Genomic DNA, 24613 nt, shown 5'->3' with positions numbered 1-24613 from the left:
TAACATTTTCAGTTGAAAATCAATTAAGTCTAGGAGTCAATTTTTTTATACACAGTGATAAATCTGGTAAACTATTGGCTAGCCCATTGAAATCTACCTTGGTTAAATGTCAGATTATTAAAATTCATAAGTGAGATGGACGGTTGATCATGATGAGATAAACAAATCTTTTCAAGAATTTTATACCTCCTTATATCAATCAGTATTTCCTGATGACCTCACTATAATGCACGAATTCTTAAGGAAATTGAATGTTCCAAAATTATCACCTAATGAACATTTAGTATTAGATGCTCCTATTACGGAATAAGAAATAAAAGATGCTACTTCGATGAATTTATTGAGAAATATATACCTGAAATGGTAGTACCAGCCATGTATTAATTGAGCTATGTAGCCAATATATTATTTACATATACTCTTACATACGCATTTACTATATATTAGTTTACTAGATTCATCATCTATAATTAACCGGTGTATTAATTGAACTATATTCTATGTACTGTAAATTAGCTGAAATGTAACCTATATACTATGGAATGGGTTAATAGCTAGTAAAAATGGATAGAACAGACAACGTTAATAGCTGATAGAGAGATAACAGTGGCCAGGGAGCAGAGATTGTATGGCCTGAATTATAGACAGGGAGGGAACTAGATTGACTGGGAAAAGTAATGGTGGCAGGTTGGGAGGTGATATCTTGGTGATAAACTGTTGAAGAATGTTTGGGTATGCTGATAAGGCCGAAGTGTAACTGAGATAAGAAATGGCTATAAAAAACGCTGTGTATCCGGGCTCAGGGAGCAGTCAGTGACAAGTTCATATAAAGGCTTAACTTCTCGAGGAATCGTCTGCATCTCCTGGTCATTTCAAGAAACTACGACAAATTCAAGTAAAGCACCTGGTCCAGATGGTTATGCAGTAGAAGTTTTTAAATCCTCCTCTACTATATTTTCTCCCTGGATATGTAGAATCTTTATAAACTTTTTTTTTATTGTATTTCAAGTAGTTACAAAATAAAGTAAGAAAAAGAAATGTATGTTACCCATCCCCCCTCCCCCCTAGCATCCCTATAGAGAAAAAAAAAGAAAAGAAAGAAAGAAAGAATGCCTGGATATTGGAAGATCCCCACATGCTCCACGGAGTTTGTAATATGTATATTTATTTCTTTCCCCTAATGACCAATTATTTCATCTTCAGAGCACCTATATATTTAATCCTGTCTTTTTTAAATAAGAGTGCCAAATTTTCAAAAATATTTCATATTTATCTCTTAAATTATAAGTAATTTTTTCAAGTGGAATACAGCTATAAATTTCTTTCTTCCAACGATCTATACTTAAATATGTATCCGATATCCAAGTAACTGCAATAGCCTTTTTGGCTACTGCCAATGCAATTTTTATAAATTCTTTCTGATATTTATTCAATTTAGGTATCGGTTTTATCCCTTCAATATCACCTAGTAAAAATAATATTGGATTATGTGGAAGTTGTATTCCAATAATTTGGTCCAATAAAACTCTTAATCTTTAAGGATGCATTATTTATAGGTAAATTACCACAATCTTTTTATGGTGCCTCTATTTCCTTAATTCTTAAAAAAGATAAAGATCCCACTGAATGCACACCATATAGGCCTAAATCTTTATTGAATTCTAAGATCATTTTGAAAATAGTAGCAAACTAGATTGGAGAATGTTTGCCTCAAATTAGTTCAGTCGATCAGACCGCATTTATTAAAAAGGGCTTTTCGTCCTTTATTATTAGATTAATGAATGTTATTTATACTCTCTCATCTAGAACTCCAGAATGTGTCATCTCATTGGATGCTGAAAAATCGGTTGATTGAGTTGAATGGCCATACTTATTTAGTACGCTTGAGAAATTTAATTTTAGCTTGCAATTTATATCTTGGGTTAATAAGAACTCCTTTTTTTCAGTTGTTTCTGGGCACTTGGCAAGGCTGTCCTCTTAGCCCATTGTTATTTGATATTGTCCTGGAACCATTAAGCTATTGCTATTTGTAACTCACCTTCTATACTTGGCATTACCCTCAGAAATGTGATACACAAGTTATCATTATATGCAGACAATTTGTTATTATATACTTCAAATCCTCAGAAATCCATTCCTGCTGTTATACCCTTGCTCGCTCAGTTTAGTACCTTTTCTGGTTACAAACTGAATCTTAATAAGAGTGAACTTTCCCCTTTAAATATGCAAGTTCCAATTTATAGACATTTACCATTTACATTGGTTATGGATTATTTTACTTATTTAGGTGTTAAGATTAATGAAAAACATAAGGATTTATTTAACGTCAATTTTTTACCTTTAATAGACCAGGTCAAACAATTGCTTACTAAATGGTCCTCACTGTCTAATTAATGCTATCAGGATGATTATATTACCTAAATTTTTATATCTTTTCCAAGTGGTACCAATTCCTAAATCCTTTTTTGATACTATTGACTCTAAAATTTTGTCTTATATATGGCAGAATAAAAATCCTAGGTTAAGTAAAAAATACTTGCAGAAATCTAAACAGAACGGCAGTCTGGCATTGCTGAATTTAAAATTTTATTATTGGGCAATTAATATTTGTTATTTATTATTTTGGACACAAGATGTAGATGTTAATGTCAGTTCACAATGGGTCAACCTTGAATGTAAATCTGCACAAGGATTTTCACTGGTTTCCATCTTAGGGACTTAGCTTCCCTGGGTTCTTTCTAAATTGAATTAACAAATGGTTAATCCAATAAATAAACATATATTACGAATATGGTTTCAGTTTCATAAATTTTTTTGGCTTGAATAAATTTGTTTTATCAAGTCCTATTATATCTAACTTTTTCTTTCAACTCTCATGGATCAAGCCTTTTTGGTATGAAAAACGAAGGGCATAATATGTTTTCGTGATTTACTTTTGGATGACTATTCAATGTCATTTGTACAGTTGTCTAATAATTTGCCCAGATTCTATTTTTTCAGATCAGAGATTTTTGAATATCATGTTACTTACTTTTCCAATTTCATATCCAACCGACATCATGGAAAACATTTTAGGCTTAAAACCTTATCAAAATGGTTTAATAGCAATCTTATGATATGATTATGAATATACAGACAGATATATCAGATAAAATTAAAAATGAATGGGAGAAGGAACTTCAACTTTCTTTACCTATAGAGAAATGGGAGAAAATTCTTCAATTAGTTGATTTTTCTTCTATGTGTGCTAAACATAAGTTGATTCAATTTAAAGTGGTGCATAGGGCTCATACGTCTAAAGATAAATTAGCTTGTTTTTACCGTCATATAAATCCGATATGTCACTCTGAGGTAGCCTCTCTGACTCATATGTCTTGGTCTTGCCATCTTCTGGAAAAGCTTTGGAAAGATATTTTTAATACATTCTCTATAGTTTTGCACATTGATTTACAACCTCACCCTATCACTGCAATTTTTAGCTTACCAATGATTGATCTGCCCTCTGCAGCTCGGCAGATGATTGCATTTGCTACTTTAGTGGCTAGAAGATCTATTTTATTGAATTGGAAAGAGATGAATCCTCCAACTACATCTCAATGGTTTTCCCAAACCATATCCTGTTTAAACTTAGAAAAATTAGAAGTGGTACCTTTGATCCCTCGGTTAAATTTGCAGAAACTTGGAGGCCTTTTATTCAATACTTCCATAGAATGTCACTATCTTAAGAGGACCTGTCCTTGGCCCACATGTGATTAAAATTGCGAAGAAAACACAAAACACAAACTACTTCCTCAGGAATCTGTGGAGGTTTGGTATGTCATCAAAAAACTTTGGCAAACTTCTATAGATGTGTGTTGGCTGGCTGCATTATGGCCTGATATGGGCACACCCAGCCTTTGAGAGGAAAATCCTACAAAAGGTAGAAGAGCCAGCACAAACATTACAGATTAAACCCTCCCAACATCTATATGAAACGCAGCCGTAGAAAAGCAGCAACCATTATCAAAGATCAACACTACCTAAGCCATGCTGTTTTCTCATGCTGCCATCAGATAGAAGGTACAAGTGCCTTGGACTCAAGTTGCCAGTTTCAAGAACAGTTATGATCTCTCGACCATAAGGCTCTTGAACAAAAGGGGATAACTATATTTATTTAAGGACTCTGTTATATTGTTACTTCATGCTTATTATTTATTGCTATTTATTTATATCTGCATTACAGTTTGCTTACAGTTTACATTTACTGTTCAATAGATTTACTGAATATTCCTGCAGAGAAAGCATTTTAGCATCACGTATGTGATGACATGCAAGTACTCTGATAATAAATTTTACTTTGAACAATTGAATTTTAAATAATACTTCTGTAGTGAAATACTGCTATAACAGGATACTGTAATGCATTTTTACAGAGTTATAACTTGTTCTTTCACTCCAAAAATAAACTGCTAGGACTGTTGCAAGTTGTATTTTAACTTTTGACTGTTGTGCCTAGGATGGTAAAAAACTGAAATAAAGGATGTATTGCAAATACATTCTGATTCAAAGCACTTTCAATTCACTGAACTTCAGAACTAATCAAAAATTAAGTTCTTAGTCTACATGCAATTATGGCAAATAACCTTACTTAATGTGACAAATACCAGATATATTTCCTATGTGATCTCTCATCACAAATAGTTGGCCGAATATTTTCAGTGATACACCTTCTCAGTTTGGCTCAGTGAAAGGATTGCTGCAGCCCCAAGAATTTATGTCATAAGTACTTGGATCATACTTGCTTGCCTACTGAACATTCTAAAGTTATGACTGTATTAGAGGAAAATTGCCTCATAACAACGTTGCCTCCAGGGACACAATTATTGCCAAAGCTTAAAAAGCTAAAAGCCTGTGTAATTCATCCCTTATGGAAAATCAGTATCTCCTGACCCCAACCCAATGACAGCCAATGTTAGCATGTGAAATTTGAAGCAAGTGGAACCCATTCATTCCCAAAAATCTATGCAGTTAGAATTCACACCCGAGGAAGATTTGGTGCCTCTGCAGTGTTTAAAAACTCATGGGCAGTGACACTGAAAAATTAAGCTTTAAGAAGCGGTCAGATACATTTCAAATTAGGTCAAAGATAACAAAAGCAACTCTTTCTGCCACAGCTTTTTTTTAAATTATACTAAAGCAATTTAATTATAATGAAACATTAAAACCCAGAACCCAGAACAGAATTATATTTGCTTTTTCTCCCAAGTGACATAATTATCATTACTAAATCTTAAATGAGATGCAATTTTATGAAGTTAGTTAAACTAATTGAAATATGACATAGAGACAAATAAAACTAGTTCAAGAGGCAGCATGGTTAGTGTGTGGTGGAAGGTGATGAACAGGGCAACAATGTGACTTGAGAAGATCTGTACTCATGTTAGGGGCAATATGCAATTTAGGTAATGCACTCACACCAAATCAGCACATTCTCCAAAGAGTGCTGTGAGGAAATTTATTGGAGACCTGAAGTATCAGTTTTAGTTATAGTTAGCACTGACATCCATTGGAAGCAGATCTCTGTTTCGTTCATATTTTACCATCTGTATCAAACTGCACAGCTTATTCTGGATTTATAAAACAGAAATTATGATTTGATATTGCAGTGGAATCAGTGTCTAACAAGTAGACTTGGTTACAGCCGCTGTTTCTGTACAGAGCAATATAGTCATGTAACTGAAAGGAACTTGCAGTGTGTAGGAACTGTTTGCATATGGTTATACTCTAAATGCAAATGATTTATAAACAAAATTCTGGCAGGAAGGGGTAGTGCCAGACCCAGTGCTCATCACAACTTTTCCAATGAGTGTCAAAAATCTGCTCTGGTAAATTGTGACCAAATTGCTTCAACACCATAGAATCAGTGAGAGATCAGCATCAGAGGAAATATGGTGTGACAGCCCTGACAACATGGATGTGAAGGATGGATCTGTTTGCCAGATACTTAAGTACATTGAATATAGTGTATGCTGCAAACACATTTCATGCCCAGAGGAAAGTCAAGTTAGGATTTTAGTGGTTCTCCTGACAAGAGAATCCCTAAACTGATACTTTCTTTTGAGTGTAGGTTTTGCCATAAAGCAGCTTTGGTGCATAGCCCCAATTAGAGTAGTGACAGCAGAAGTAATGTGGATCTTGAACCTGGCTTAGCTATCTGGAGCTTTTCTGTAGTGATGAACTGTATAATAGCAATCACTCTTGCAGTCCAGTCTTAATACGGTCTCTACCTCACTCACACTCTGCCTGCCCCATCTATTTCACACTCCACATACCTGTTCTCCCTTGCATTTTCTGTGCATTATCTTTCTCTCAATAATTGCGCACTAACTTTTTCTCTCTTACATTCACTCAAATCTTTGAAGTCCAGTAACTACACCCCATGAAACAACTGTCATTCTGTGCATTAACCCTCTCTTACCCAATTTTCTTTTGCCTCCTAAGTAGTTACTGTCTCGCAACACAGTTCTACAGTAAGACACACACACAAAGTTTTACTCTCACACCCCTGTAGTGTAGTAACTCTCTGATACTGATTGGATGGTAACTGTCTAACACCCCAGCTGTCTATTCCACTGTTCTCAAGTTTGGAAATCCAGACAGACTCCCTGTATTAACTGGATCTTAATCTTCATTTGCAAATCAGCTTAAAAACACTACAGAAATAAAACTTATAACAAAACAATTGCATTTATCAGCAAGTGAATACAAATAAATGTATCTTCATTTCATCAAACTCTAAGCTGACTTTCTGCTGAACTACTGTAGACTGGTTTTAGGAGATGTGGGGAACAAGATCAGTTCTATAATTGAAAAGAGATGTGTACAAAAGAAAGCAACTGCATTAATTAAACCAAGTTGCACCCATAACTGCAAGATACACCAATACAGGCAGGGGTCAGTGATACACCATCCAAAAAATGACCCAAAAATCAGCATTTGAAAAAACAATCAGTTCCACAAATATCTCCGAAGTCTAGAGCTAGTGGAAGCTTCAAGGGGTCATCTCCAAGCACCCATATGCTTACGAAGCCTGACTTGATTCCACTTTTGAATAAATTACATTAACTGTCTCCTGTAGAGAGAACAGAGATATTTCTTCAACCTATTACATAGTTTATATTAAATCAGATCTTCACATTATTTCACTCAAACCCATCACCTGATGCACCCATCTCCTATTTTTATTAATCTCATGTTATTCCACAATTCCATTACCCCTTCCATGAAAATAAATTCACCAAAATAATTAGAGTCTTCCAAATAAGTTTGCTACCTAAATTAATGATTATAGAGACAGAAAAGAGTGTAGATGCTGGAATTTGGAGCAATCATCTGCTGGATGAACTTGCTGCAGCTCTGTTCATCATTACAATACACAAACTAGTTTTTGGTAAAATATACACTAATACACAACATATGGGTTCACACCAAGGGTGTGTTAGAGCTCAGTAAATGTTTCACAATGATTTGTGTTGAAACCACTGCTTACAATTTACATGTATCAATAATTTAGACTTTGTAACTGAAATATAGGAGGATAATTAATACTAATATTTTTCAGTTTTTCGGGAAGTATGAGTGTGAGGGCAGCTTGTTGTTCTCGGTGTCGGATGTGGGAGATCCTGGAGTCTCCGAGCCTCCCGGACGTCCACATCTGCGCCAGGTGCGCCGAACTGCAGATCCTGAGGGACCGAGTTAGGGAACTGGAGCTGCAGCTCGATGACCTTCGCCTGGTCAGGGAGAGTGAGGAGGTGATAGAGAGGAGTTACAGGCAGGTGGTCACTCTGGGGCCACGGGAGGCAGATAGGTGGGTTACAGTCAGGAAGGGGAAGAGGCAGGTACTAGAGAGTACCCCAGTGGCTGTAACCCTTGACAATAAGTACTCATGTTTGAGTACTGTTGGGGGGGACAGCCTACCTGGTGGAAGTGACAGTGGCTGAGCCTCCGGCACAGAGGACGGCCCTGTAGCTCAGAAGGGTAGGGATAGAAGAAAGAGGACCATAGTAATAGGGGACTCAATAGTCAGGGGTTCAGACAGGTGGTTCTGTGGAGGTGATCGGGAGTCTCAGATGGTAATTTGCCTCCCTGGTGCCAGGGTTCGGGACGTTTCTGATCGTCCAAGATATCCTGAAGTGGGAGGGTGAAGAGCCAGAGGTCATGGTACATGTAGGTACCAATGACATAGGAAGAAAAGGGGAAGAGGTCCTGAAACGAGAGTATAGGGAGTTAGCAAGGCAGTTAAGAAGAAGGACCGCAAAGGTAGTAATCTCGGGATTACTGCCTGTGCCACGCGACAGTGAGAGTAGGAATAGAATTAGGTGGAGGATGAATGCGTGGCTGAGGGATTGGAGCAGGGGGCAGGGATTCAAGTTTCTGGATCATTGGGACCTCTTCTGGGGCAGGCGTGACCTGTTCGAGAAGGACGGGTTACACTTGAATCCTGGGGGGACCAATATCCTAGCGGGGAGGTTTGCTAGGGCTACAGGGCGGACTTTAAACTAGTAAGATGGGGGGGGGGGGCGGGAATCAATTTGAGGAAACTATGGGAGAGGAGGTTAATTCACCAGTAGAGCAAGTAAGTAGACTGTGTGTGAGGGAGGAAAGGCAGGTGATGGAGAACGGATGCGCTCAGCCCGAAGATGTAGGGGAGAAGAAAGAAAAGGATAATAAATTTGAATGCATTGTTAGGGATGGAAAGAGAGGAGGGGGTGGAGAGTATCTTAAATGTATCTATTTTAATGCTAGGAGCATTGTAAGAAAGGTGGATGAGCTTAAAGTGTGGATTGATACCTGGAATTATGATGTTGTAGCTATTAGTGAAACATGGTTGCAGGAAGGGTGTGATTGGCAAATAAATATTCCTGGCTTTAGTTGCTTCAGGTGTGATAGAGTAGGAGGGGCCAGAGGAGGAGGTGTTGCATTGCTTGTCCGAGAAAATCTTATGGCGGTGCTTTGGAAGGATAGATTAGAGAGCTCCTCTAGGGAGGCTATTTGGGTGGAATTAAGGAATGGGAAAGGTGTAGTAAAACTGATAGGAGTGTATTATAGGCCACCTAATGGGGAGCGTGAGTTGGAAGAGCAAATGTGTAAGGAGATAGAAGATATTTGTAGTAAACACAAGGTGGTGATTGTGGGAGATTTTAATTTTCCACACGTAGACTGGGAAGCTCATTCTGTAAAAGGGCTGGATGGTTTAGAGTTTGAAATGTTTAGAGTGAAATGTGTGCAGGATAGTTTTTTGCAACAATACATAGAAGTACCGACTAGAGATGGGGCAGTGTTGGATCTCCTGTTAGGGAATGTGATAGGTCAGCTGACAGATGTATGTGTTGGGGAGCACTTCGGGTCCACTGATCACAATAGCATTAGCTTCAATATAATTATGGAGAAGGACAGGATAGGACCTAGAGTTGAGATTTTTCATTGGAGAAAGGCTAACTTTGAGGAGATGCGAAGGGATTTAGAGAGAGTGGATTGGGTCAAGTTGTTTTATGGGAAGGATGTAATAGAGAAATGGAGGTCATTTAAGGATGAAATTATGAGGGTACAGAATCTTTGTGTTCCTGTTAGATTGAAAGGAAAGGTTAAAGGTTTGAAAGCACCATGGTTTTCAAGGGATATTAGAAATTTGGTTCAGAAAAAGAGGGATGTCTACAATAGATATAGGCAGCATGGAGTAAAGGAATTGCTCGAGGAATATAAAGAATGTAAAAGGAATCTTAAGAAAGAGATTAGAAAAGCTAAAAGAAGATACAAGGTTGGTTTGGCAAATAAGGTGAAAGTAAATCCGAAAGGTTTCTACAGTTATATTAAAAGCAAGAGGATAGTGAGGGATAAAATTGGCCCCTTAGAGAATCAGAGTGGTCAGCTATGTGTGGAGCCGAGGGAGATGGGTGAGATTTTGAACGATTTCTTCTCTTCGGTATTCACTAAGGAGAAGGATATTGAATTGTGTAAGGTGTGGGAAACAAGTAAGGAAGTTATTGAACCTATGACAATTAAAGAGCTGGAAGTACTGGCGCTTTTAAGAAATTTAAAAGTGGATAAATCTCCGGGTCCTGACAGGATATTCCCCAGGACCTTGAGGGAAGTTTGTGTAGAAATAGCAGGAGCTCTGACGGAGATCTTTAAGATGTCATTAGAAACGGGGATTGTGCCGGAGGATTGGCGTGTTGCTCATGTGGTTCCATTGTTTAAAAAGGGTTCTAGAAGTAAGCCTAGCAATTATAGACCTGTCAGTTTGACATTAGTGGTGGGTAAATTAATGGAAAGTATTCTTAGAGATAGTATTAATAATTATCTGGATAGACAGGATCTGATTAGGAGTAGCCAGCATGGATTTGTGCGTGGAAGGTCATGTTTGACAAACCTTATTGAATTTTTTGAAGAAGTTACGAGGAATGTTGACGAGGGTAAGGCAGTGGATGTAGTCTATATGGACTTCAGCAAAGCCTTTGACAAAGTTCCACATGGAAGGTTAGTTAAGAAGGTTCAGTCGTTAGGTATTAATACTGGAGTAATAAAATGGATTCAACAGTGGCTAGATGGGAGATGCCCGAGAGTAGTGGTGGATAATTGTTTATCGGGATGGAGGCCAGTGACTAGCGGGGTGCCTCAGGGATCTGTTTTGGGCCCAATGTTGTTTGTAATATACATAAATGATCTGGATGATGGGGTGGTAAATTGGATTAGTAAGTATGCCAATGATACTAAGGTAGGAGGTGTTGTGGATAATGAAGTGGGTTTCAAAGCTTGCAGGGAGATTTATGCCGGTTAGAAGAATGGGCTGAACGTTGGCAGATGGAGTTTAATGCTGAGAAGTGTGAGGTTCTACATTTTGGCAGGAATAATCCAAATAGAACATACAGGGTAAATGGTAGGGCATTGAGGAATGCAGAGGAACAGAGAGATCTAGGAATAACAGTGCATAGTTCCCTGAAGGTGGAGTCTCATGTAGATAGGGTGGTGAAGAAGGCTTTTGGTACGCTGGCCTTTATAAATCAAAGCATTGAGTACAGAAGTTGGGATGTAATGCTAAAGTTGTACAAGGCATTGGTAAGGCCAAATTTAGAATATTGTGTGCAGTTCTGGTCACCAAATTATAGGAAAGTTATCAATAAATTAGAGAGAGTGCAGAGATGATTTACTAGGATGTTACCTGGGTTTCAGAAGTTACAGAGAAAGGTTGAACAAGTTAGGTCTCTATTCATTGGAGCGTAGAAGGTTGAGGGGGGATTTGATCGAGGTATTTAAAATTTTGAGAGGGATAGATAGAGCTGACGTGAATAGGCTGTTTCCATTGAGAGTAGGGGAGATTCAAATGAGAGGACATGATTTGAGAGTTGGGGGCAGAAGTTTAAGGGAAACACGAGGGGGTATTTCTTTACTTGTGATAGCTGTGTGGAATGAGCTTCCTGTAGAAGTAGTAGAGGCCAGTTCAGTTGTGTCATTTAAGGTAAAATTGGATAGGTATATGGACAGGAAAGGAGTGGAGGGTTATGAGCTGAGTGCAGGTAGGTGGGACTAGGTGAGATTAAGAGTTCGGCACGGACTAGGAGGGCCAAGATGGCCTGTTTCCGTGCTGTGATTGTTATATGGTTATATGGTTAATACAGCAAATTATAGGATGTCAGGCAGGCGGTCATGAAAATCTTAAGAGTGCATCTCACTTTATGGTGGAGAATGTAGTGGGGTGAATGTAACTGAACAGGCAAATTAACAACATTATGGATAGTTCATCTGCACAAGGAGAAATAATTGGGAGATTTACAGTGATTGAACTTCAATACCCGGGGTAAAAAACCTGACATGAGCTCTGATGTTATAAATAATGACAGCACAGATACATCTTGCAGGGTACTGTGAAAAGCAGAGGGTAAAACATCCTGGGTTGTAGTCCACATACGTAAAAAATATAGATAAGATCCTACAACATTAATTTATGAAGCTAGTTTGCAAATTAAAGACCAGGATATGTAAAGCTGTAACCTCCAAATTACTTCCAGATCCACTTACTAGTGACATAAGAATAACAAGGTAGATGTGATAAATGTGTAGCTACACAAGGTACAACATAGTAAGTTTTAAATTTCAGTTGGATCTTTGATCTCTATACTCCATGAGTTTAAGGTGGGGGTGTCGATGGTTCAGGAATTTTTGTTTTCCACCCAGAGTATGATCGGAATCAGGAACATTCTGCTTGGGTGAAGGTAATAAATCTTACAATATTTTAAGTATCTTGAATGGGACTGTCAATGGATAAATACTTGACAATCAATGTATGCTGTATGACTTCATTGATATACTAGCAGAGTTGGGGAATCATGGGAAATGAAATACAAATCAATGCATTTTTGTAGGAAGGTTATAATAACATTCAAATCTACATCAGATTGCAGAACAGGGTTATTTAAGAGTTCAAGTACACTAATCATTAAAACCATATTGATGTAGTCATAAAGAAGGGAAGACAGTGGCTATACTTTATTAGGAGTTTGAAGTGATTTGGCTTGTCAACAAATACACTCAGAAACTTCTATAGTTACACCATGGAGAGCATTCTGACAGGCTGCATCACTGACTTGTATGGAGGGGCTACTGCATACTGCAAAGAAGCTTCAGAAGGTTGTAAATCTAGTCAGCTCCATCTTTTATACCAGCCCACAAAGTACCAAGGACATCTTCAGAATGCAGTGTCTCAGAAAGGCTGCATCCATTATTAAGGACCTCCAGAACTCAAGGCATGTCCTTTTCTCACTGTTACCATCAGGTAGGAGACACAGGACCCTGAAGGCACACACTCAGTGATTCAGGAACAGCTTCTTCCCCTCTGCCATCCGATTCCGAAATGGACTTTGAAGCTTTGGACACTACCTCACTTTTTTTAAAATAATCTGTTCAATATACAGTTCAATCACAGTTTTTAAAATAATCTGTTCAATATACGCAATTGATTTTCTTGTTTATATTTTATTTTTATTTTTTTCTCTCTGCTAGATTATGTATTGCATTGAACTGCTGCAGCTAAGTTAACAAATTTCACATCACATGCCAGTGATAATAAACCTGATTCTGATTTTGATTACATTGCAGATTTGCAAGACAAACTAAGCATAAGGATTTAATTTGTAGAGTAACAGAAGTGAAAAGTAAGAAAGTTACTCAAAACCTCATGACCACAGTGTTTGATTCCATGTTATCCAAAGGATGCAGAGGCAATGGATGCACAAAGCTGACAAAAATGCAAACTGTCAAGTAAAGTTGAATATATTTTCATTTTCTCTTGAGGAAACACGGCTGAGAAAGACCCAGGGGGTTAAAAATTGTAATATTTTGATACAGAGATTATAAGGAACATGACTGGAGTTTGGGTGGAAGGGGGTGATGTGGAGAGAGGAGGATGGGATAGAAGCATTACCAATGAGATACCAAGAAAAAATTTGTTTAACAAAGAGCGATAAGAAAGTTAACTCTCATATTTAAGAAGAAACCCTAACAGGAGAGGGAAGAAGGGAATAGTGGATTATGAAAATATCTAAAACTTAATTGAAAATAAACAAGTTACTAAAAATATAATCTCTAGAAGGATCTGGATACTTTGAATGAACTGTTTCCATGCTATACAAGACATAGGTCTAGAGTTAAGGCATTCAGCCCATTGACTGTACTTTGTCATTCTATCATGACAGATTTCTCCTGTCCTCTGAAATATTGACTCCATTATTAATCACGAGGCTATCAATGTCCACTTTAAATATATGTAAAGACTTTCCTCCACAGCTGTTTGTGGCAATGAATTCCATATACCATCCTCTAGTTAAAGAAATTCCTCCACACCTCTGCTCTAAAGGAATGTCCTATTTTGAGGCAGTACCCTAGAAAACAACCTCTCTACATTCACTCCATTTAGACCTCTTAAGATTTAATATGTTTCAATGAGATCTCCCCACATTTTTCTAAACTTCAGTGAATAAAGGCCCAGAGCCATTAAATGCTCCACATATATTAACTCTTTCATTTCTAAGATAATTCTCCTGAACTTCCTCTGGACCTTTTCCAATAGCAGCAAATCCTTTCTTAGATTAGGGGCCCAAAACTGCTCACAATACATCAAATGTAGTCTGATCAATGCCTTATAAGGCCACACCCTTGATTTTGTATTTTTAATCCTCTCTATAAACACTAACATTGCATTTGCCTTCCTTACTACTAAATCAACCTGCGTTAGCCTTTAAGAAATCCTGCACAAGGATTTCCAAGTTCCTTTGCACCCCGATTCCTTAATTTTCTCTATTTTGAAAATAGTCCTTGTTTTTAGTCCTGCTACCAAAGTACAGGCCATAACTTCTACATATTATATTCCATCTACACTTCTTTGCCCATTCTCTTAATCTAAGTCTATCTGCAGCCTTCCTGCTTTTACAACATTGTCCACCTTTCCACCTATGTAGCTTTGTAAATTTGCAAATTTGGCTACAAAGGCATTATCTTCATCATCCAGATAACCAACATATAATGTAAAAAGAAGTGATCCAGTGCAGAGTCCTGTGGAACACCACTAGTCACTGGTAGCCAATCAGAAAAGGTCACATTTGTTCCCTGTCAGTCATCCAATCCTCTATCCATGCTGGTATCTTTCCTGTGATACCATGGGCTCTTATCATTTTTAGCAGCCTCATGTGTTGCATTTTGTCAAAGGCATTTTAGAAATCCAAGTGAACAACATCCATTGTTTTATCTGAATAATACAATGTAAAGGCCATAGAACAAAACATTCATCAACATCATCTATCAATTACTTCAATCATTTCCAAAAACAAACCATAAGATTTATCAGATCCTAAAAGTTTTAGTGTTCAGTCATCTTATAACCACATAACAACTACAGCACAGAAACAGGCCATCTCAGCCCTTCTAGTCCATGCCGACGCTTACTCTCACCTAGTCCCACCGACCTACACTCAGCCCATAACCCTCCGTTCCTTTCCTGTCCATATACCTATCCAATTTTACTTTAAATAACAATACCGAGCCTGCCTCTACCACTTCTACTGGAAGCTCGTTCCATACAGCTACCACTCTCTGAGTAAAGAAATTCCCCCTCGTATTACCCTTAAACTTTTGCCCCCAAGTCTCAACTCATGTCCTCTTGTTTGATTTTCCCCTACTCTCAATGGAAAAAGCTATCAACGTCAACTCTATCTATCCCCCTCATAATTTTAAATACCTCTATCAAGTCCCCCTCAACCTTCTATGCTCCAAAGAATAAAGACCTAACTTGTTCAATCTTTCCCTGTAACTTAGGTGCTGAAACCCAGGTAAAGTTCTAGTAAATTTTCTCTGTACTCTCTCTATTTTGTTGACATCTTTCCTATAATTTGGTGACCAGAACTGTACACAATACTCCAAATTTGGCCTCACCAATGCCTTGTACAATTTTAACATTACATCCCAACTCCTATTCTCAATGCTCTGATTTATAAAGGCCAGCATACAAAAAGCTTTCTTCACCATCCTATCCACATGAGATTCCACCTTCAGGGAACTATGCACCATTATTCCTAGATTACTCTGTTCTATTGCATTCTTCAATGCCCTACCATTTACCATGTATGTCCTATTTGGGTTATTCCTACCAAAATGTAGCACCTCATACTTATCGGCATTAAACTCCATCTGCCATCGCTCAGCCCACTCTTCTCACTGGCCGAAATCTCTCTGCAAGCTTTGAAAACCTACTGCATTATCCACAACGCCACCTTCCTTAGTATCATCTGCATACTTACTAATCCAATTTACCACCCCATCATCCAGATCAATAATGTATATGACAAACTACACTGGACCCAGTACAGATCCCTGAGGCACACCACTAGTCACCGGGCTCCAACCGGTCAAACAGTTTTCCACCACTACTCTCTGGCATCTCCCACCCAGCCACTGTTGAATCCATTTTATTACTTCAATATTAATACCTAACGATTGAACCTTCCTAACTAACCTTCCGTGTGGAACCTTGTCAAAGGCCTTACTGAAGTCCATATAGACAACATCCACTGCTTTACTCTCATCAACTTTCCTCGTAACCTCTTTAAAAAATTCAATAAGATTTGTCAAACATGACCTTCCATGCACAAATCCATGCTGACTATTCCCAATCAGACCTTGCCTATCCAGATAATTATATTTACCGTCTCTAAGAATACTTTCCATTAATTTACCCACCACTGACGTCAAACTGACAGGCCTATAATTGCTAGGTTTACTCTTAGAACACTTTTTAAACGATGGAACCACATGAACAATATGCCAATCCTCCGGCACCGTACCCGTTTCTAATGACATTTGAAATATTTCTGTCAGAGCCCCTGCTATTTCTACATTAACTTCCCTGAAGATCCTAGGGAATATCCTGTCAGGACCCGGAGATTTATCCACTTTTATGTTCCTTAAAAGCACCTGTACTTCCTCCTCTTTAATCGTCATAGTTTCCATAACTTCCCTACTTGTTTCCCTTACCTTACACAATTCAATATCCTTCTCCTTAGTGAATACTGAAGAAAAAAATTGTTCAAAATCTCCCCCGTCTCTTTCGGCTCCACACATAGCTGTCCACTCTGATTCTCTAAGGGACCAATTTTATCTCTCACTATCCTTTTGCTATTAATATAACTGTAGAAAGCCTTTGGATCTATTTTCACCTTACTTGCCAAAGCAACCTCATATCTTTTAGCTTTTCTAATTTCTTTCTTAAGATTCTTTTTACATTCTTTATATTCCTCAAGCACCTCATTTACTCCATGCTGCCTATATTTATTGTAGATCTCTCTCTTTTTCTGAACCAAGTTTCCAATATCTCTTGAAAACCATGGCTCTCTTAAACTTTTAACCTTTCCTTTCAACCTAACAGGAACATAAAGATTCTGTACCCTCAAAATTTCACCTTTAAATGACCTCCATTCCTCTATTACATCCTTCCCATAAAACGAACTGTCCCAATACACTCCTTCTAAATCCTTTTGCATCTCCTCAAAGTTAGCCTTTAATCTTGCTCTTAATAAAGGATTTAACTGCAAATCTAAAACCTAACCCTAAACAATAACTGCTTCTCCTACCACAGTTGTTGGGTGATGTGTGCTAAGTTCTAAATTACAGCATCTTACCCGCTATAATTCTGATTTCCATTATCACATTATCTAAAGGAATGATCCTGAATCAAGACAGGGCAGCTCATAGCTATGAAGTACCATTGTAGACCATAATCATTTTCTTTCTGTTGAATCTGAATAATGAAATCAGACACATACCTGTTGGCTCATGTGAAGCTGTAGACTCAGGAACATACTGACTGTAATATTCCAGCTCCAACTCCTGAAGTAAATGGTAAAAGAATAGGTTCAGACACAATGATTGACTTCAGTTAGTTAGTAATACTGCAGAGTGCAGGTCAATTTCCCCTCACATTAGAACTCTGAAGAACAAGTCTACTCCAGGACTAGTGACCATTTGAAAAGAAGTTCCCCTCAGCCTTGTGTAAACATTTTTGCCTTTATACACTCTCTCACTGAAAATAATTCTGCTCATAAGGAAACTTTACTCTTCATGTAATTTTCTTCTTGTTGCCTTCGATTCTCATTTTCAAGCATCATTTTCATTAAATTACCTGGAAATATCACTGTTTTCATTTCAATACTTAACGATGTGAAACAAACAATGATGAGTTTAAGACATGCAGGGAAAAGCAACTTGGATTGCGTGTTTTGAACTTCCTTATTTGGTTATTGCTCATATCCCATTCCTGGAAAGCACAAGTCTATGGAGATATCTGCAGCTTCAGCTTCAGTATCACTGAGTGCGATTATTAAGCAGGTTCCTAACCATTCAAGGCCAAGTGGAGAATTATACAGAATTGAGAGAATAAGAACATAAGAAATAGGAGCAGGAGTCGGCCATCCGGCCCATCGAGCCTGCCCCACCATTCAATAAGGTCATGGCTGATCTGTCTGTAAACTCAGCTCCATCTACCTGCCTTTTCCCCATAACCCTTAATTCCCCTATCTGAAGAAGCCTTAACTGCTTCCTTGTGCTGAGAATTCCACAGATTCACCACTCTCTGGAAAAAACAGTTTCTCCTCATCTCCGTCCTAAATTTTCTCCCCTGTGAATTTTGTGAATTGTTCAGAATACATTGTTCAGTGAGAAGGACCTTGATGAACATGAGGTCAGAGTAAAACAGCATAACGTGCTGGAGCATGTGGAGGTTAAGAAAGAGGTAGTTAAGAACATTATGAAAGACAAGTACATGTGGCCATATAGGGTATACTCAGGGTTAATATAGGAAGCAAGGCAAGTGAATGCTGTGATGCTGAAGATGATTTTGTATAATCACTGGCCAAAGGAGTAGTAGCAGAAGACTGGAGGATGGCAAAAGTTGTAGTAACAGGAGCGTTCTCACTCAGGTCTGGCAAAGGATTTAAAAAGCAGGAAGTTTTCGAGGGATGTCATTGATTGGAGTACTCCGCAGACACACAGGACTATTCCGTGCAGGACCAACTTTTTAAAAAGTCTCTATAAAAGAGAGGTACTGCCTAGCGGAGAAATCTTAAGCTGAATAGCAAGGCTTTAGCTCAACAAGGCTTCAGTTAGAACAGGCAGAGGCAAGGTATGTAGATAAGTTCATTATTTATCTCATATTTAAAGAATAATGGGTAAACCTTTTCTATTCTGTTCTGGGTTTCAGATGTGGGATTTCCAGGAGACTCTCAACCTCCCTGATGGCCACGTGCAGCTCCTTAGAGACTATGTTAGGGAACTGAAGCTGCAGCTCAATGACTTTCAGCTGGTTAGGGAAAATAAATCAGTGATAGACACGAGTTACAGGGATAGATAAATGGGTGACAATCAGGAGATGGAAAGGAGAACATCAAGTAGTGGAGGCACTCCTATGGCTACCCCCTCAATTACTCCATTTTGAGTACATTTTTGGGGGGGAATGACCTACTTGGAGGATGCAACAATGGAAGGGCAGGGAACTGAGAGGATAGCAGCAGTAATAGGGAACTCTATAGTCAGGGGGACAAACAGGTAATTTTGGTACTTTTCCACAATGGGAAGTTGGATGATTGGAAAGCTTTTAAAATCCAACAAAAGGCAACTAAGAAGCTATAAGGATGAAATATGAGGGCAGACTAGCCAATAATATAAATCAGGATACCAGAAGTTTTTCAGTTATATAAGGAGTAAAAGGGAGGTGAGGGTTGATACTGGACCACTGAAAATACAGTGCTGGTGAGGTAGTACTGGGGACAGTATGCTAGAGGTCGTTGAGTGTCAGGGAACTGGTTTGAGTGCCATTTCTAATACAAAGGAGAAAGTGCTAGGCAGATGAAAAGGTCTTCAGGATAATAACTCACCTGGACCAGATGGACTACATCCTAGATTCCTAAAGGAGATTGCTGAAAAGATAACAGATGCATTGGTCATGAATCTTTCAAGAATCACTTGATACTGGCATGGTACCTGAAGACCAGAAGATTGCAATTGTCACCCCATTCTTTAAGAAGGGAAGGAGGCAAAAGAAAGGAAATTAGAGGCCAGTTAGCCTAATCTCGGTGGTTGGGAAAGTGTTGAAGTCTATTATTAAGGGTGAGATTTCAGGGTATTTGGAGATTGATGATGTCAATGCCAGCATGATTTCCATAAAGGAGAATCTTGCCTGACAAATCTGTTGGAAGTTCTTCGAGGAAGTAACAAGCAGGGTGACAAAGGAAAGACATTTACTTGGATTTTCAGAAGGCATTTGATAAGGTGCCACACATGGGCTGCTTAACAAGATAAAATCCTATGGCATTACAGGAAAGTTAGTGGGTTGGATAGAGGAATGGTTGACAGGCAGGAGATAGTAAGTAGAATAAAAGGAGCCTTTTCTGGTTGATGATGGAGCCTAGTGGTGTTCCTTAGGGTCAATATTAGGACCACCACTTTTCACATTGTTTGTCATTGATTTGTAATTTATCTTTTTATTGAAGTTCATCAACAAACAAACATTTCCATAAGATGTATTTCAGACATTGTACATATATATCATATAACCATATATATCACAAATCTCCATAAAGTATTTATCGGAGGTATACACTTATAGAAAAGAATGGAAAGAAAAAACAAGTAAAAGGAAAAAAAACTATGTACAAGTAGGGAGTGATCTTTTTTTTTTACAACAGATTCATTGATTTGTGTGAATAAAATCAGGCCTATGAGGCATTTTGTAGTTAAACCATTTTTCCCAGTATGAATCAAATTGTTCCAGCTTATGATTAACATATGTTGTTATCTCCTCCATTTTGTAAATGTTCATTGTAATGTCCATCCATGCATTTAAAGTTGGGCTCTCCTGTGATAACCATTTCCTAGTAAGAGTCTTTTTACCAGCCACCAACAGTATATTTGTTAAATATTTATCTCTTTTCAACCATTCTTGAAGTATATATCCAAAATATATGGTTTTACTCTCTAAGGGTACACGGGGGGTCTCAGAACCAATCCCCGTGGATACCAAAAACGCAGCTCGTCCCTTATTTAACCTGCTCAGTGAGGTGGTGTTTAGGACCCAGCACAACCCCAGACCTTATTTAACCTGTCTCAGTGCGGTGGACATTGGACCTGGCGGTGCAGCTCTGAATCCGCAGCGTTTCTGTTCACAAAAATAATCACGATCACATTTGAAAATAAGGTGGAAATAATAAAGTGATCGGAAAGAGGTGAAACACCATCGGTCATTGGAAAAGCGTTAGGCTACAGTCGGTCAACGATTGGAACAATTTTAATGGAGCATGTGAAAGGCTGTGCCCTGATGAAAGCTACAATTATTACTAAGCAACGCAGTAGTTTAATTATTGAAATTCATATGTTTCTTTAATGTTTTATATGCATAGATAGGTAAAATATGTACTATGTACTAAGAAAAATGTTTGACTAACTGACGATAAATAATACTGGATGTACCTCTTCCGACTTCAAATCCGGCTTAAAGACGGACTCAGGAACGGAACTCATTCATAACCCGGGGACTGCCTGTACTTCAAAATCATTTCTAGACTACTTATAACACCTAATACAATGTAAATGCTATGTAAATAGTTGTATTTACTGTACTATTTAGGGAATAAGGACAAGGAAAAATAGTCTGTACATGCTTAAACAGTGAGTGTTGGAGAGAGAACTTCTGGGTTTTCCCGATCCGCGGTTGGTTGAATCCGCGCGTGCAGAATCTGTGGATAAGGAGGGCCGACTGTATTTCACATTTAAAGATTTAAAGATAGGTTAAATAAGGGACGAGCTGCGTATTTGGTATCCACGGGGGGTCTCAGAACCAATCCCCGTGGATACCAAACTGTACCTGTACCCTTAGAGAGTAAAACCATATATTTTGGATATATACTTCAAGAATGGTTGAAAAGAGATAAATATTTAACAAATATACTGTTGGTGGCTGGTAAAAAGACTCTTACTAGGAAATGGTTATCACAGGAGAGCCCAACTTTAAATGCATGGATGGACATTACAATGAACATTTACAAAATGGAGGAGATAACAACATATGTTAATCATAAGCTGGAACAATTTGTAGGGCATTGTGTATCCCCCTCCAATAGTCTTTGATAACAGGGCAGTCCCAAACAATATGATAATGATTTGCATTTTGATTTCCACAATTTCTCCAGCAAACAGGAAGGTTACTATCATTATGGGACTTCTGAGCAGGTGCAATAAAATCTCAAGTTTTTCCATCCAAACTCCCTCCATTTCTGTGAACTGGTACACTTCCATTGATATCTCTATATTATTGTCCATTCTTCCTCAGATATAATTATCCCTCCTTCTTCCTCCCATTTTGTTTTAACGTATGAAGTCGAATGTATTTTAAGATTTGACAACCCCTTATACATGCTTGAAATGATTCTACTACTGTTATCTGATTTATACGCTTTTTCTAAATAGCTCTATCAAGCATTTACTTGCATTGGTTACATTTTTAAGTGTCTTATTAACATACTGTTGCATCTGTAAATAACAATAAAAAACTTGTTTTTCTAATAAGCCTTTCTCTTTAGCATTTCAAAACTGAACAGTGTTCCTTCTTTCATTATGTTGCAAAGAACTGCTATTCCTTTAGCTGTCCAGTCCTTAAATCTAGCATCCAATTTATTTGGTGTAAAATCCGAGTCATTTAAGAATTGCAATATCTCCCTATAGATTATACTTTTATAGTAGTTTTCCATATTTTAAAAGTCAATTTCACCCATGGGTTATCAATAGAATTTACGTACCTTTGCAGGTTGTTATCAGTTAAAGTTGCTTGTATGGGGATGAGAAGTACCTGATCTTCAATATTTTTCCATTGAGTGTCATATGATGGTTTACACCAACATACCACAGCTCTCAACTGTGCTGCAAAATAATAATCTCTAAGAGTAGGTATGCCCCATCCACCCTTTCCTTTGCTAATTGCAAAGTTCTGAGATGAACTCTAGGCCTTTTACCCTGCCAAATATACCTTGGTAGCATTTTGTTCCATTCATTGAATTGATTTTGATTAATCTCTGTTGGTAGGGTCTGAAAGAGATATAGCAGTCTGGGCAGTATGTTCATTTTAATAGACTCAATCCTTGAACTGAGACTGAAAAAAGGAATCAGTTCCATCTTGCCACATCTTCCTTAATTTTTTTTATATACAAAGGCTGATAATTACATTCTGATAATTTTGCCAAATCTTTTGGCATAATGATGCCCAAATATTTGAAAGACTCTGTGTGCCATGCCCAGGGGTATCTACTTTCAATTTCTTTTGGTGGGCTATAGTAATATGAAAGTAATTGGGTTTTATCTATGTTGATCTTGTATCGTGATAATTGACCATATTGTTCAAAGGATTGCATCAATTTAGGTAAAGAGTATGTTGGTTGCCCTAGATAGATCAAAATGTCATCCGCATAACAAGCCAATTTATGCTCTGTCCCTTTAATAGTAATTCCCCTGATATTTTCATTTTCTGATGTATTGAGCTAATGGTTCCAGATATAATGTGAAGAGTAGTGGTGACCATGCACAACCCTGTCTCGTGCCCCTTTCTAGGGTAAGACTATTTGATAAATATCCATTGATTTTAATCCTAGCAGTAGGGTTGTCACAGTGTGCCTGTATAGTTTTAATAATTGTGTCTTGGAAACCAAATCTATGTAAAACTCTATAAAGAAAATTCCAATTAACCGAATCAAATGTCTTTTCAGCATCCATGCTTATCACTATTGCTTCGATTTTATTTTTTGTATATGATCCATAATGTGAAGTGTCCTTCGTATATTGTCTTGTGTCTGGCGTTGTCGTATAAAACCTGTCTGATCATTACGTATCAGCATGGGTAGAAACTCCTCTAATCGTTGGCCATGATGGAGGTATATGATCGATAATCTACATTAAGAACGGATATTGGTCTAAATGACCTGCATTCCATTTTATCCTTGCCTTCTTTCGGTATAGCTGAGATTATCGCTTCTTTCCAACTGGGTGGCATTTCTGCCTTTTTTAGAGTCCAGTTCAGTGTGGGGAGTAAAACAAGAATTAACTCATTTTTAAATTCTTTGTACCACTCTGTCGTATACCCATCTGATCCTGGTGACTTGCTTAATTTAAGGCTACTAATTGCAGCCTTTAATTCAACTTCAGTTAAGTCAGCAGTCATCGTTCTATTTTGTTCTTCGCTTAAAGTGGATAACTCTAGAGAATTCAAGAAGGTGTCATTTTGGGTTATGCTTCCCCCTGGAACTTTGGAATATTGAGTTTTGTAAAATACTTCAAAAGCTTCTTGAATTTCACATAGCTTATTTTTTATCTATGAATTGTATTTTCTGCTTTTTTTTTCAGTTTCCACACCAGTATTTTCATAGATTTCGATCCAGTTTCATAATGTCTGTTTCAGAAATGTTAAATTTTTCCTGATCTCTTGCGTAGCCAAACTATTAATTTCCTTCCTAATTCTTTTAATTTCCCTTAATGTATCCTGTGCCAAATTCAATTTGTATTTTTTCTCTAGTTCCTTCAGCCTAATTTGTAATTCCTCTGATGTTATATTCCTTATTTTTTTCTTATATGAAGATATTGCTATAATTTTCCCTCTTAATATATCCCATACAATGGGAGGTGAAACCTCTCCATTATCATTAAATTCTAAGTAAAGACCAATTTCTTTTTAAAATTTGTTCCTTAAAGTACGGATCATTGAGTAGACTTGAATATAGTTTTCAGATAGTATTGTTTGATTGTAGGTCAAAATCAACAGATAAGTATATAGGTGCATGGTCACTTACATTTATTGTCTAATTCAACAGGTGTTTATTTTGTCTTTGTCTTTTACAAATGGTATGAAATAGTCTATTCTTGTATATACAGAATGAGGAGCAGAATAATGAGTGTAATCCCTTTTGTCAGGGAAAAGGTCCCTCCATATATCAATTAAACCAACATCCTCAAAAAGTGTATTAACTTTCTTATATAAGGACTTTGTTTCATAAGTTTT

General features: G+C 37.7%; 1 protein-coding gene across 8 annotated transcripts in view; it reads right to left on the bottom strand.

Moving 5' to 3' along the window:
* Positions 1 to 3082: 3082 nt before the first annotated feature.
* The window catches only part of LOC132388937 (rho guanine nucleotide exchange factor 12-like), a 181374-nt gene continuing 159843 nt past the window's right edge, over positions 3083 to 24613 (bottom strand). For 4 of the 8 annotated variants that reach the window (XM_059961344.1, XM_059961347.1, XM_059961348.1 and 1 more), the window contains 2 exons: positions 17346 to 17409; positions 3143 to 3399 (listed from right to left, as the gene is read on the bottom strand). In XM_059961344.1, the coding sequence (XP_059817327.1) occupies positions 3296 to 3399; positions 17346 to 17409 (168 nt within the window). In that variant the 3' untranslated portion in view covers positions 3143 to 3295. Of the gene's footprint in view, positions 7112 to 17345; positions 17410 to 24613 lie in introns of all 8 variants that reach the window. The other 4 variants (XM_059961346.1, XM_059961349.1, XM_059961345.1 and 1 more) reach the window with 3 other exon arrangements.

This window comes from Hypanus sabinus, unplaced genomic scaffold (genome assembly GCF_030144855.1).
Source record: "Hypanus sabinus isolate sHypSab1 unplaced genomic scaffold, sHypSab1.hap1 scaffold_437, whole genome shotgun sequence".
Lineage (NCBI taxonomy): Eukaryota > Metazoa > Chordata > Chondrichthyes > Myliobatiformes > Dasyatidae > Hypanus > Hypanus sabinus.
The sequence above is the reverse complement of the archived record's forward strand: the minus strand, read 5'-3'. Positions and strand labels throughout refer to the sequence as shown.